General features: G+C 33.9%; 1 protein-coding gene across 1 annotated transcript in view; it reads left to right on the forward strand.

The window, feature by feature from the left end:
- The window catches only part of LOC130900010 (transducin-like enhancer protein 4), a 136,584-nt gene that overhangs the window by 60,484 nt on the left and 60,164 nt on the right, over window positions 1-15,936 (forward strand). The window contains exon 5 of the mRNA XM_057810313.1: window positions 10,156-10,293. Coding sequence (XP_057666296.1) covers window positions 10,156-10,293 — 138 coding nt within the window. The remainder of the gene's footprint in view (window positions 1-10,155; window positions 10,294-15,936) is intronic.

Consider the following 15,936-nt stretch of genomic DNA (forward strand, 5'->3'; position numbering starts at 1 on the left):
GGACGACGAAAATATTTCGTTTAATTTAGAATTCGGAGTTTTTTATACTTTTTTTTACGTAAAATAATTATAAAAATGTTTGTAGCTAGATTTGGTAAATAAATAAACAAATTGATTCGTTTTTATATTTGGGAGTGGCTGTAAAACGGAAGTGACTACTGCGGCGTGATAATTAACGAATTATGCTCTGTAGGGTCGATCCTTAAGTCCTTCGCTTTTTTTTGGCACGAGTTTTCCTCATTTAGAACAATTTTTCCATTATTAATAATAATAAGGTTTGTAGACGTCCGGTTTTTTCACCGCACAACGCACAACGGTAATAAACGACTATCCCCGTATATTTTTTACCTGAAACATGCGCTAATTAATAGTTTCGAACTTGTATTCAGAGATTAAGCACGTGTGAAATAATTTATAAGAAAAAAAAACTCGTATTCGTATTCTAAGGGTGTTTTTACACGTTCCTGTATTTTTACCGGACAACGAACCGTATTTTAAACCGGATTCGCGATGGTATATGTCCGTTGCATGTACACACATCCATTATAAATCGTACACCATCGCGTATCCGGTAAAAAACACGGTTCGTTGTCCGGTGAAAAAAACGGACGTGTAAAAACACCCTTAGAATACGAATACTAGGTCGATACGCGTTTTTTTCTTATTATTTATTTCAAAACAAGTTCGAAACTATTAATTAGCGCATGTTTCGGGTAAAAAATATACGGGGATAGTCGTTTATTACCGTTGTGCGTTGTGCGGCGAAAAAACCGGACGTCTATAAACGCCCTAACGAACCTGGGTAATTGAAATTCAATTTATTTACCGTATTTACGTTAATTAAACTTTTATTTTTTCACTTTTTACAACCGCCAGGTAAATAAATTAGATTTTAATGAAGACGTAAAACTAAAGATCCCGAATTAATATATTTTCGATAATAAAAATTTTCGACGACGTTCCCCGATGATATAAGTTTCAGGAGGGACGCAAACACGGAAAATTACTAATTACCACCGAAACTTCATTACCGAATAGACGTCGGCGTCTCGGCGTCGTGACGGAAACGACGCCGGAGTGGAGAATTTTAAGGCTTTATTAGCCTCTTGGAACGTGTAATTATTTTAACGCGCAATTTGAATTAAGGGCCCCACTAAATTCGCTCTTCCTCATATTTTTCTATTTAACGATTTAATTTACACTGAGAAACGTGTTTAATTCGATTAAATATACCAGGACGATACCAAAAATTGAAAAACGATCTAAAACTAAGTTCACACGAGGAAGTTAATCGTCTGGTCGTTATTTTGGAACCTTCCTCGTATATTATTCAACAGCTGCCGTGGATTCCGAAGTACGACAAAAAAAAAAGGCGATTACAAGAGTTGCTGGCGAAATCAACATTAGCTACGACGGTATAAAAACAAACGGGACAGTTGTCGTTAGACATAGGCGGGGAATTATTTTTTTTGGGACCTCAATCAACAAAAACGTTTTGGAACAGTCAAAACATCGAATTGGAGTGTCTACAACCAATAGATTAGTTTGGAGGTACCCCCAATCAACAAAAACGTTTTGGAACAGTCAAAACATCGAATTGGGGTGTCTACAACCAATAGATTAGTTTGGAGGTACCTAAAAAACGTTTTGGAACAGTAAAAACATCGAATTTGAGTGTCTACAACCAACAGATTGTTTTGGAGGTACCCCCAATCAACAAAAACGTTTTGGAACAGTCAAAACATCGAATTGGGATGTCTACAACCAACAGATTGTTTTGGAGGTACCTAAAAAACGTTTTGGAACAGTCAAAACATCGAATTTGAGTGTCTACAACCAATAGAATTGTTTAGGAGGTACCCCCAATCAACAAAAACGTTTTGGAACAGTCAAAACATCGAATTGGAGTGTCTACAACCAATAGATTAGTTTGGAGGTACCCCCAATCAACAAAAACGTTTTGGAACAGTCAAAACATCGAATTGGAGTGTCTACAACCAATAGATTAGTTTGGAGGTACCCCCAATCAACAAAAACGTTTTGGAACAGTCAAAACATCGAATTGGGGTGTCTACAACCAATAGATTAGTTTGGAGGTACCTAAAAAACGTTTTGGAACAGTAAAAACATCGAATTTGAGTGTCTACAACCAACAGATTGTTTTGGAGGTACCCCCAATCAACAAAAACGTTTTGGAACAGTCAAAACATCGAATTGGGATGTCTACAACCAACAGATTGTTTTGGAGGTACCTAAAAAACGTTTTGGAACAGTCAAAACATCGAATTTGAGTGTCTACAACCAATAGAATTGTTTAGGAGGTACCCCCAATCAACAAAAACGTTTTGGAACAGTCAAAACATCGAATTGGAGTGTCTACAACCAATAGATTAGTTTGGAGGTACCCCCAATCAACAAAAACGTTTTGGAACAGTCAAAACATCGAATTGGAGTGTCTACAACCAATAGATTAGTTTGGAGGTACCCCCAATCAACAAAAACGTTTTGGAACAGTCAAAACATCGAATTGGGGTGTCTACAACCAATAGATTAGTTTGGAGGTACCTAAAAAACGTTTTGGAACAGTAAAAACATCGAATTTGAGTGTCTACAACCAACAGATTGTTTTGGAGGTACCCCCAATCAACAAAAACGTTTTGGAACAGTCAAAACATCGAATTGGGATGTCTACAACCAACAGATTGTTTTGGAGGTACCTAAAAATCGTTTTGGAACAGTCAAAATATCGAATTGGGATGTCTACAACCAACAGATTGTTTTGGAGGTACCCTCAATCAACAAAAACGTTTTGGAACAGTCAAAACATCGAATTGGAGTGTCTACAACCAATAGATTAGTTTGGAGGTACCTAAAAAACGTTTTGGAACAGTCAAAACATCGAATTTGAGTGTCTACAACCAATAGAATTGTTTAGGAGGTACCCCCAATCAACAAAAACTTTTTGGAACAGTCAAAACATCGAATTGGGATGTCTACAACCAACAGATTGTTTTGGAGGTACCTAAAAAACGTTTTGGAACAGTCAAAACATTGAATTTGAGTGTCTACAACCAACAGATTGTTTTGGAGGTACCCCCAATCAACAAAAACGTTTTGGAACAGTCAAAACATCGAATTGGGGTGTCTACAACCAACAGATTGTTTTGGAGGTACCTAAAAAACGTTTTGGAACAGTCAAAACATTGAATTTGAGTGTCTACAACCAACAGATTGTTTTGGAGGTACCCTCAATCAACAAAAACGTTTTGGAACAGTCAAAACATCGAATTGGGGTGTCTACAACCAACAGATTGTTTTGGAGGTACCTAAAAAACGTTTTGGAACAGTCAAAACATCGAATTTGAGTGTCTACAACCAACAGATTGTTTTGGAGGTACCCTCAATCAACAAAAACGTTTTGGAACAGTCAAAACATCGAATTGGGGTGTCTACAACCAACAGATTGTTTTGGAGGTACCTAAAAAACGTTTTGGAACAGTCAAAACATCGAATTTGAGTGTCTACAACCAACAGATTGTTTTGGAGGTACCCTCAATCAACAAAAACGTTTTGAAACAGTCAAAACATCGAATTGGGGTGTCTACAACCAATAAATTAGTTTGGAGGTACCCTCAATCAACAAAAACGTTTTGAAACAGTCAAAACATCGAATTGGGGTGTCTACAACCAATAAATTAGTTTGGAGGTACCTAAAAACGTTTTGGAACAGTAAAAACATCGAATTTGAGTGTCTACAACCAATAGAATTGTTTAGGAGGTACCCCCAATCAACAAAAACGTTTTGGAACAGTCAAAACATCGAATTGGGGTGTCTACAACCAACAGATTGTTTTGGAGGTACCTAAAAAACGTTTTGGAACAGTCAAAACATTGAATTTGAGTGTCTACAACCAACAGATTGTTTTGGAGGTACCCTCAATCAACAAAAACGTTTTGAAACAGTCAAAACATCGAATTGGGGTGTCTACAACCAATAAATTAGTTTGGAGGTACCTAAAAACGTTTTGGAACAGTAAAAACATCGAATTTGAGTGTCTACAACCAATAGAATTGTTTAGGAGGTACCCCCAATCAACAAAAACGTTTTGGAACAGTCAAAACATCGAATTTATCACGTGGTCTATCCCAAAACTTGACTAAGAACCCTCTTATGACCGATTGCATATATACAGAGATTTTGCAAGATGATTTCGAACGTTTCAGCTCTACACCATTGAAAAACGTCGTTTCCAAACGTCAACTCAGTTACTGAAATAATGAGGATCAATTTCTATACAATGACACGCGCTTCTCAATCGGATGGATATACCAAACAATTCCCATCGCGTCTTCTTCATAATCTATTCAAACCGTGGAATCGACTAAACGCCAAATCAACATTCACGATACGCCTTGGCGCGAATGCGAAGTTTCCGAATTAATTATTAACGACGACTACGACTACGACGGTATAGGTCGCAAACGACGCCGGACGTCTATTATTCGGCGTCGAAACTAGTCGGTTCGCTCGTACATAATTTAACACGGATTAACTCGACCACAGCATACGGAATTTCATCTAATTATCTCATAATAAGCAAAAACTGATAATACAATTCGGAATTTCAACATTCCTTTGCACGTTGTTCGAATAGTATCGATATTTTCCGGAAAAAACTGGATTTTAGACGACCAGGATCGAATTTATAAAACCCGGCGAGTCGATCGGTTCATTAGTGTCGAATGCACGTCGAAACTTACAAAAAATGATGGGCGTAAACAAAACATCGAGTTAAAAATTTGGGATCGTCGATGAAGCTGTGGGATCGTGGAATTAAATAACTGACTGTTTAGAATTTGATGTCGATGTCGATTCCATTCGATTTGAAATCGAGGTTCAACGTTTCTTTATCAATCATTATGATTTTTTCGAAAATTACGTGACGCTCCATTGTTTATCTTGGAATTATTCATAGTGTGAATGATAAATAATTAACTTGCATAATGATTACCTGCGCGGTCGTCGTTATTATCATATTATTTCATGCATAGTTGATAATATTTAATGGCACGTTGAAGCCTAATCATTAACCCAACAAAAGATTTTCGTTCGTTGGTAATTGAATATTCATCAAACGGATTGGCTGTTGGGACGTGACGGAAATACTTTTCGGTTGATACGATACGAGTATGTGTCTACAAATTTTTCATTTATATTTTTTTTTTTTCGTAAATTTAAGTATGATCTTTGGTGTAGAACCAATTGGAACGTTTAAAAATGTAGTTAAACGCAGTATATTGATCGAGAATGAGTTTTCCGCAATTTTCAGCGAAACGATGAGTTTTATCATGAAAATACCTTAGACGAAAATTGTAGATCGTAAAATTATCTACAAAACACGTATTGATACTTTTTTTCGTACGAGTTACCGTTTCTGAGATATAACGATCAATGTCAAATGTCAAGAAAATGAGTTTTTCGCCATTTTCAACAAAATGGTAAGTTTTATAAGAAAAATACCTCAGACGAAAATTGTAGATCATTAAATTATCTACAAAAAACGTATGAATACTTTTTTTCCTACGAATCACCGTTTCTGAGATATAAAGATCAAGGTTAAAGGTAAAAAAAATGAGTTTTCCGCAATTTTCAGCAAAACGGTGAATTTTATCATAAAAATATTTCAGACGAATATTGTAGATCGTAAAATTATCTACAAAAAACGTATCAATACTTTTTTTCCTACGCGTTACCGTTTCTGAGATATAACGATCAATGTCAAATGTCAAAAAAAAAATGAGTTTTTCGCAATTTTCAACAAAACGGTGAATTTTATCATAAAAATACTTCAGACGAAAATTGTAGATCGTAAAATTATCTACAAAAAACGTATCAATACTTTTTTTCCTACGCGTTACCGTTTCTGAGATATAACGATCAATGTCAAATGTCAAAAAAAAATGAGTTTTTCGCAATTTTCAGCAAAACGGTGAATTTTATCATAAAAATACTTCAGACGAAAATTGTAGATCGTAAAATTATCTACAAAAAACGTATCAATACTTTTTTTCCTACGCGTTACCGTTTCTGAGATATAACGATCAATGTCAAATGTCAAAAAAAAAATGAGTTTTTCGCAATTTTCAACAAAACGGTGAATTTTATCATAAAAATATTTCAGACGAATATTGTAGATCGTAAAATTATCTACAAAAAACGTATGAATACTTTTTTTCCTACGAATCACCGTTTCTGAGATATAAAGATCAAGGTTAAAGGTAAAAAAAATGAGTTTTCCGCAATTTTCAGCAAAACGGTGAATTTTATCATAAAAATATTTCAGACGAATATTGTAGATCGTAAAATTATCTACAAAAAACGTATCAATACTTTTTTTCCTACGCGTTACCGTTTCTGAGATATAACGATCAATGTCAAATGTCAAAAAAAATGAGTTTTTCGCAATTTTCAACAAAATGGTAAGTTTTATCATAAAAATACTTCAGACGAAAATTGTAGATCGTAAAATTATCTACAAAAAACGTATCAATACTTTTTTTCCTACGAATCACCGTTTCTGAGATATAAAGATCAAGGTTAAAGGTAAAAAAAATAAGTTTTCCGCAATTTTCAGCAAAACGGTGAATTTTATCATAAAAATATTTCAGACGAATATTGTAGATCGTAAAATTATCTACAAAAAACGTATCAATACTTTTTTTCCTACGCGTTACCGTTTCTGAGATATAACGATCAATGTCAAATGTCAAAAAAAAATGAGTTTTTCGCAATTTTCAACAAAATGGTAAGTTTTATCATAAAAATACTTCAGACGAAAATTGTAGATCGTAAAATTATCTACAAAAAACGTATCAATACTTTTTTTCCTACGCGTTACCGTTTCTGAGATATAACGATCAATGTCAAATGTCAAAAAAAAATGAGTTTTTCGCAATTTTCAGCAAAACGGTGAATTTTATCATAAAAATACTTCAGACGAAAATTGTAGATCGTAAAATTATCTACAAAAAACGTATCAATACTTTTTTTCCTACGAATCACCGTTTCTGAGATATAAAGATCAAGGTTAAAGGTAAAAAAAATAAGTTTTCCGCAATTTTCAGCAAAACGGTGAATTTTATCATAAAAATACTTCAGACGAATATTGTAGATCGTAAAATTATCTACAAAAAACGTATCAATACTTTTTTTCGTACGCGTTACCGTTTCTGAGATATAACGATCAATGTCAAATGTCAAAAAAAAATGAGTTTTTCGCAATTTTCAACAAAATGGTAAGTTTTATCATAAAAATACTTCAGACGAAAATTGTAGATCGTAAAATTATCTACAAAAAACGTATCAATACTTTTTTTCCTACGCGTTACCGTTTCTGAGATATAACGATCAATGTCAAATGTCAAAAAAAAATGAGTTTTTCGCAATTTTCAGCAAAACGGTGAATTTTATCATAAAAATACTTCAGACGAATATTGTAGATCGTAAAATTATCTACAAAAAACGTATCAATACTTTTTTTCGTACGCGTTACCGTTTCTGAGATATAACGATCAATGTCAAATGTCAAAAAAAAATGAGTTTTTCGCAATTTTCAGCAAAACGGTGAATTTTATCATAAAAATACTTCAGACGAATATTGTAGATCGTAAAATTATCTACAAAAAACGTATCAATACTTTTTTTCCTACGCGTTACCGTTTCTGAGATATAACGATCAATGTCAAATGTCAAAAAAAAATGAGTTTTTCGCAATTTTCAGCAAAATGGTAAGTTTTATCATAAAAATACTTCAGACGAAAATTGTAGATCGTAAAATTATCTACAAAAAACGTATCAATACTTTTTTTCCTACGCGTTACCGTTTCTGAGATATAACGATCAATGTCAAATGTCAAAAAAAAATGAGTTTTTCGCAATTTTCAGCAAAACGGTGAATTTTATCATAAAAATACTTCAGACGAATATTGTAGATCGTAAAATTATCTACAAAAAACGTATCAATACTTTTTTTCGTACGCGTTACCGTTTCTGAGATATAACGATCAATGTCAAATGTCAAAAAAAAATGAGTTTTTCGCAATTTTCAGCAAAACGGTGAATTTTATCATAAAAATACTTCAGACGAATATTGTAGATCGTAAAATTATCTACAAAAAACGTATCAATACTTTTTTTCCTACGCGTTACCGTTTCTGAGATATAACGATCAATGTCAAATGTCAAAAAAAAATGAGTTTTTCGCAATTTTCAGCAAAATGGTAAGTTTTATCATAAAAATACTTCAGACGAAAATTGTAGATCGTAAAATTATCTACAAAAAACGTATCAATACTTTTTTTCCTACGCGTTACCGTTTCTGAGATATAACGATCAATGTCAAATGTCAAAAAAAAATGAGTTTTTCGCAATTTTCAGCAAAACGGTGAATTTTATCATAAAAATACTTCAGACGAAAATTGTAGATCGTAAAATTATCTACAAAAAACGTATTAATACTTTTTTTCGTACGAGTTACCGTTTCTGAGATATAACGATCAATGTCAAATGTCAAGAAAATGAGTTTTTCGCCATTTTCAACAAAATGGTAAGTTTTATAAGAAAAATACCTCAGACGAAAATTGTAGATCATTAAATTATCTACAAAAAACGTATCAATACTTTTTTTCCTACGAATCACCGTTTCTGAGATATAAAGATCAAGGTTAAAGGTAAAAAAAATGAGTTTTCCGCAATTTTCAGCAAAACGGTGAATTTTATCATAAAAATATTTCAGACGAATATTGTAGATCGTAAAATTATCTACAAAAAACGTATCAATACTTTTTTTTGTACGAGTTACCGTTTCTGAGATATAACGATCAATGTCAACAGATTTTATGATTCTTCTCCTTAGATGGCTAGATTGCTAGTCCGGACACGCTCATGGAACAAAAACACCGTCATGAAGATGTTTCCATCGAGTGGATTGGAAAAAAAAAACGTTTTATAACCATCAATTCACACCAAAAACCAAAACAATGAACTGCAAAGGAAGCGCCGGGTTCAAAGAAGACAAAAATCGTTCTACGTACAGGAAAGATTTTTTGCTACGACGTGGGATAATTTCCATCGATTGTCATTCAAAATTTTCGACTCAGTACACTCATACGTCTATCGATTATTCAAAAGGAGAAAATTTTAAATTATTTTAAGCCTCCGAAAGCTTCCTAATGGAAACGGTCAATCAAATAAATTATTTCAAACTGCTAATTGATCTCGTACTACAATAATTTATAATCCAAACCACGGCTGTCGATTTCTCTAAATCAATTCTAAAGGGACCAGGATCGAGGCCTAAATTAACAGCCACGTGCAGATTTTGCTACGTAGAAGACGGAAATCCAGAGCCACGTACCGGAAATAGAAGACGAAGATATTTGGCACCTAGAACTATCTCAAATTTCGAATTCCGATGTTCTTCGATGTCTTTAAGTTTTGGGGTTTGTCCAGGTGTTAAAGACACTCGTGGATAACGTGATCAGCAGTTTCCATGCACCAGCTGCACTCCAGATCATCCGCGAGGCCCGTGGTGTCTTAGATGGTTAGAAATTGATGCAAGCGACTTTTTATTTATGATAATAAATCTGACAACGTTTCGATCGTCAATTAGAGTATGGGAAGCGACAGAACACAAAATCAAATTCTATCGGACCGTGAAAATAAACACCCGGACAGAGTTAGAGTGTTTGCTGTAGGCTGAATAAACATTCGTCGGTAGGAGCACGGGAAAAATTCCTCTCTCTATATATAAAAAAGTTACGATGCCAGACGGTATTTTCTTTTCGTACAATTCGCCCGGCGGGCACGGTTGATATAAAACCTTGTTGACATTTTACTTATGTTAATCCTTCAATTTCGATGTTGCCTTTCGGTGTTTTTCATAAAACGAAACGTTTTTATTCACACGACGGTTTTCGCGCGATGAATTTCGAATTGGTATCGATCAAAAACGTCTTTGTACGACCAGGAGCTCCTCGGCTCGAATCCTCTAAATGTAAAACGTTCATATTTATAACGATGATAATGATGGAATAGAATTTGATTTTGATATTATTTTTATGGTAATAATTGATTGGGTGTTTGTTTGTTTTCAGACTGAAATAGCGAAGAGACTGAACGCAATTATTGCACAGATAATGCCTTTTCTTTCACAAGAACATCAACAGCAAGTAGCATCTGCTGTTGAAAGGGCGAAACAGGTTACGATGACGGAACTAAATCAAATTATCGGGGTGAGTGTACAGGTTTTTTTAATCGATATAATGAAATAAACAAAAAAAATTGTGGATTCGCAATTTTCGGCAGAATGATAAGTTTTATCAAAAAAATACCTCAGACGAAAATTGTAGATCGTAAAATTATCTACAAAAAACTTATTAATACTTTTTTTCCTACGAGTTACCGTTTCTGAGATATAACGATCAATGTCAAATGTCAAAAAAACGAGTTTTTCGCGAATATCAGCAAAACGGTGAATTTTATCAAAAAAATACCTCAGACGAAAATTGTAGATCGTAAAATTATCCACAAAAAACGTATCAATACTTTTTTTCGTACGAGTTACCGTTTCTGAGAAATAACGATCAATGTCAAATGTCAAAAAAAAATGAGTTTTTCGCAATTTTTAACAAAATGGTAAGTGTTTTCAAAAAATACCTCAGACAAAAATTGTAGATCACAAAATTATCTACAAAAAACGTATTAATACTTTTTTTCGTACGAGTTACCGTTTCTGAGATATAACGGTCGAGATCAAATGTCAAAAAAAATGAGTTTTTCGCAATTTTTAACAAAATGGTAAGTTTTATCAAAAAAATACCTCAAACGAAAATTGTAGATCACCAAATTATCTACAAAAAACGTATCAATACTTTTTTTCGTACGACTTACCGTTTCTGAGATATAACGATCAATGTCAAATGTAAAAAAAACGAGTTTTTCGCGAATATCAGCAAAACGGTGAATTTTATCAAAAAAATACCTCAGACGAAAATTGTAGATAATTAAATTATCCACAAAAAACGTATCAATACTTTTTTTCGTACGAGTTACCGTTTCTGAGAAATAACGATCAATGTCAAATGTCAAAAAAAAATGAGTTTTTCGCAATTTTTAACAAAATGGTAAGTGTTTTCAAAAAATACCTCAGACAAAAATTGTAGATCACAAAATTATCTACAAAAAACGTATTAATACTTTTTTTCGTACGAGTTACCGTTTCTGAGATATAACGGTCGAGATCAAATGTCAAAAAAAATGAGTTTTTCGCAATTTTTAACAAAATGGTAAGTTTTATCAAAAAAATACCTCAAACGAAAATTGTAGATCACCAAATTATCTACAAAAAACGTATCAATACTTTTTTTCGTACGACTTACCGTTTCTGAGATATAACGATCAATGTCAAATGTAAAAAAAACGAGTTTTTCGCGAATATCAGCAAAACGGTGAATTTTATCAAAAAAATACCTCAGACGAAAATTGTAGATAATTAAATTATCCACAAAAAACGTATCAATACTTTTTTTCGTACGAGTTACCGTTTCTGAGAAATAACGATCAATGTCAAATGTCAAAAAAAAATGAGTTTTTCGCAATTTTTAACAAAATGGTAAGTGTTTTCAAAAAATACCTCAGACAAAAATTGTAGATCACCAAATTATCTACAAAAAACGTATCAATACTTTTTTTCGTACGACTTACCGTTTCTGAGATATAACGATCAATGTCAAATGTAAAAAAAACGAGTTTTTCGCGAATATCAGCAAAACGGTGAATTTTATCAAAAAAATACCTCAGACGAAAATTGTAGATAATTAAATTATCCACAAAAAACGTATCAATACTTTTTTTCGTACGAGTTACCGTTTCTGAGATATAACAATCAATGTCAAATGTCAAAAAAAATGAGTTTTTCGCAATTTTTAACAAAATGGTAAGTTTTATCAAAAAAATACCTCAAACGAAAATTGTAGATCACCAAATTATCTACAAAAAACGTATCAATACTTTTTTTCGTACGACTTACCGTTTCTGAGATATAACGATCAAGGTCAAAAGTAAAAAAAAATGAGTTTTTCGCAATTTTTAACAAAATGGTAAGTTTTATCAGAAAAATACCTCAGACAAAAATAGTAGATCGTAAAATTATCTACAAAAAACTTATTAATACTTTTTTTCCCTACGAGTTACCGTTTCTGAGATATAACGATCAATGTCAAATGTCAAAAAAACGAGTTTTTCGCGAATATCAGCAAAACGGTGAATTTTATCAAAAAAATACCTCAGACGAAAATTGTAGATCATGAAATTATCTACAAAAAATGTATCGATACTTTTTTTCCTACGATTTACCGTTTCCGAGATATAAGGAGTCAAAAAGTTGTGGATCATTAACCGATTAGAAATTCTTGTAAAATAACGGAAATTAGCAAAAACCATAAAGATAAATGCTATATAGTTAAAAAAAAATAGTTAAATTCTTCTTCTCGACCTTCTTCAACAAAGTAAATTGCGCATATGACCCCTTATTTTTCGATCTAATTTGACCGGACTATTCTTCCATCTCTATCCTTGTTATTAGATCTCCGTCTCGCGTTAATTATTAAGGAACTGTCTACTCGGCCTAGTAGCCGTAATTATAAAAATTTCTTATTAATTTCTCGGTATTCCAGAATAGAAATTTCGTCAAATCGACAAATTATGTTCGTACCAATCACATTTCGTAATTTCATGTAACATCCGAGCGCTAATTAAACAACAATAGGTTTTCATTTGACGAGAAAACGGCAACTTAAGCTAATTTGTTGATTTCAATTAGCGACTTTATGCAAAGTGACTGATACTTATTTTAATAACTCGAACAAATACAAATAACAGTGATAATGTTAGTTAGCGTACACTTTAACTCGACTATTGTTAGCGGATGGTTTCAAAGTTATACCGCTAATTGCTTTAATTCGTTCGCTTTCCTCTCACATACATTTCCAACTGTACAACTTTGTTGATACGAGGACTATCCAAAAACTACCTCACCCTACAAATTATTTTTCGACGTTATCTCCTTTCAGCCCCGTAATCCGACGGGGTTAAAACTCGTCGTTGACGGTTTTTCCTTTTTTCGATGATAGTCGATGGAAGTTTTCACGAAAAACCGACGCCACGACACTCGTCTGTAGATAAAACGATCTTTGTCTTGTTTTGAACCGGTTTTACCTCTTCAGCACATTATTTTGATTGTTTTCGATTGTGAAATGATGGACGGTTCATCCGTGGTCATGAAACGACGAAAAAATTCCATGGAAACATCTCCACATCGTTGTTTTTGTTCCATTTGAACACCCATGTTTTTTCTTGGACAAATTCAACAATTTTTGCTTGATTTCATCGCTCAAACGTTGTAATAAAACTCGTCGTTGATGGTTTCTCCTTTTTTCGATGTTAGTCGATGGAAATTTTCTCGAAAAACCGACGCCACGACACTCGTCTGTAGATAAAACGATCTTTGCCTTGTTTTGAACCGGTTTTACCTCTTCAGCACATTATTTTGATTGTTTTCGATTGTGAAATGATGGACGGTTCATCCGTGGTCATGAAACGACGAAAAAATTCCATGGAAACATCTCCACATCGTTGTTTTTGTTCCATTTGAACACCCATGTTTTTTCTTGGACAAATTCAACAATTTTTGCTTGATTTCATCGCTCAAACGTTGTAATAAAACTCGTCGTTGATGGTTTCTCCTTTTTTCGATGTTAGTCGATGGAAATTTTCTCGAAAAACCGACGCCACGACACTCGTCTGTAGATAAAACGATCTTTGCCTTGTTTTGAACCGGTTTTACCTCTTCAGCACATTATTTTGATTGTTTTCGATTGTGAAATGATGGACGGTTCATCCGTGGTCATGAAACGACGAAAAAATTCCATGGAAACATCTCCACATCGTTGTTTTTGTTCCATTTGAACACCCATGTTTTTTCTTGGACAAATTCAACAATTTTTGCTTGATTTCATCGCTCAAACGTTGTAATAAAACTCGTCGTTGATGGTTTCTCCTTTTTTCGATGTTAGTCGATGGAAATTTTCTCGAAAAACCGACGCCACGACACTCGTCTGTAGATAAAACGATCTTTGCCTTGTTTTGAACCGGTTTTACCTCTTCAGCACATTATTTTGATTGTTTTCGATTGTGAAATGATGGACGGTTCATCCGTGGTCATGAAACGACGAAAAAATTCCATGGAAACATCTCCACATCGTTGTTTTTGTTCCATTTGAACACCCATGTTTTTTCTTGGACAAATTCAACAATTTTTGCTTGATTTCATCGCTCAAACGTTGTAATAAAACTCGTCGTTGATGGTTTCTCCTTTTTTCGATGTTAGTCGATGGAAATTTTCTCGAAAAACCGACGCCACGACACTCGTCTGTAGATAAAACGATCTTTGCCTTGTTTTGAACCGGTTTTACCTCTTCAGCACATTATTTTGATTGTTTTCGATTGTGAAATGATGGACGGTTCATCCGTGGTCATGAAACGACGAAAAAATTCGATGGAAACATCTCCACATCGTTGTTTTTGTTCCATTTGAACACCCATGTTTTTTCTTGGACAAATTCAACAATTTTTGCTTGATTTCATCGCTCAAACGTTGTAATAAAACTCGTCGTTGATGGTTTTTCCTTTTTTCGATGTTAGTCGATGGAAATTTTCTCGAAAAACCGACGCCACGACACTCGTCTGTAGATAAAACGATCTTTGCCTTGTTTTGAACCGGTTTTACCTCTTCAGCACATTATTTTGATTGTTTTCGATTGTGAAATGATGGACGGTTCATCCGTGGTTATGAAACGACGAAAAAATTCGATGGAAACATCTCCACATCGTTGTTTTTGTTCCATTTGAACACCCATGTTTTTTCTTGGACAAATTCAACAATTTTTGCTTGATTTCATCGCTCAAACGTTGTAATAAAACTCGTCGTTGATGGTTTCTCCTTTTTTCGATGTTAGTCGATGGAAATTTTCTCGAAAAACCGACGCCACGACACTCGTCTGTAGATAAAACGATCTTTGCCTTGTTTTGAACCGGTTTTACCTCTTCAGCACATTATTTTGATTGTTTTCGATTGTGAAATGATGGACGGTTCATCCGTGGTCATGAAACGACGAAAAAATTCCATGGAAACATCTCCACATCGTTGTTTTTGTTCCATTTGAACACCCATGTTTTTTCTTGGACAAATTCAACAATTTTTGCTTGATTTCATCGCTCAAACGTTGTAATAAAACTCGTCGTTGATGGTTTCTCCTTTTTTCGATGTTAGTCGATGGAAATTTTCTCGAAAAACCGACGCCACGACACTCGTCTGTAGATAAAACGATCTTTGCCTTGTTTTGAACCGGTTTTACCTCTTCAGCACATTATTTTGATTGTTTTCGATTGTGAAATGATGGACGGTTCATCCGTGGTCATGAAACGACGAAAAAATTCGATGGAAACATCTCCACATCGTTGTTTTTGTTCCATTTGAACACCCATGTTTTTTCTTGGACAAATTCAACAATTTTTGCTTGATTTCATCGCTCAAACGTTGTAATAAAACTCGTCGTTGATGGTTTTTCCTTTTTTCGATGTTAGTCGATGGAAATTTTCTCGAAAAACCGACGCCACGACACTCGTCTGTAGATAAAACGATCTTTGCCTTGTTTTGAACCGGTTTTACCTCTTCAGCACATTATTTTGATTGTTTTCGATTGTGAAATGATGGACGGTTCATCCGTGGTTATGAAACGACGAAAAAATTCGATGGAAACATCTCCACATCGTTGTTTTTGTTCCATTTGAACACCCATGTTTTTTCTTGGACAAAT

The sequence above is a fragment of the Diorhabda carinulata genome, chromosome 12, assembly GCF_026250575.1.
Source record: "Diorhabda carinulata isolate Delta chromosome 12, icDioCari1.1, whole genome shotgun sequence".
Taxonomy (NCBI): Eukaryota; Metazoa; Arthropoda; class Insecta; order Coleoptera; family Chrysomelidae; genus Diorhabda; species Diorhabda carinulata.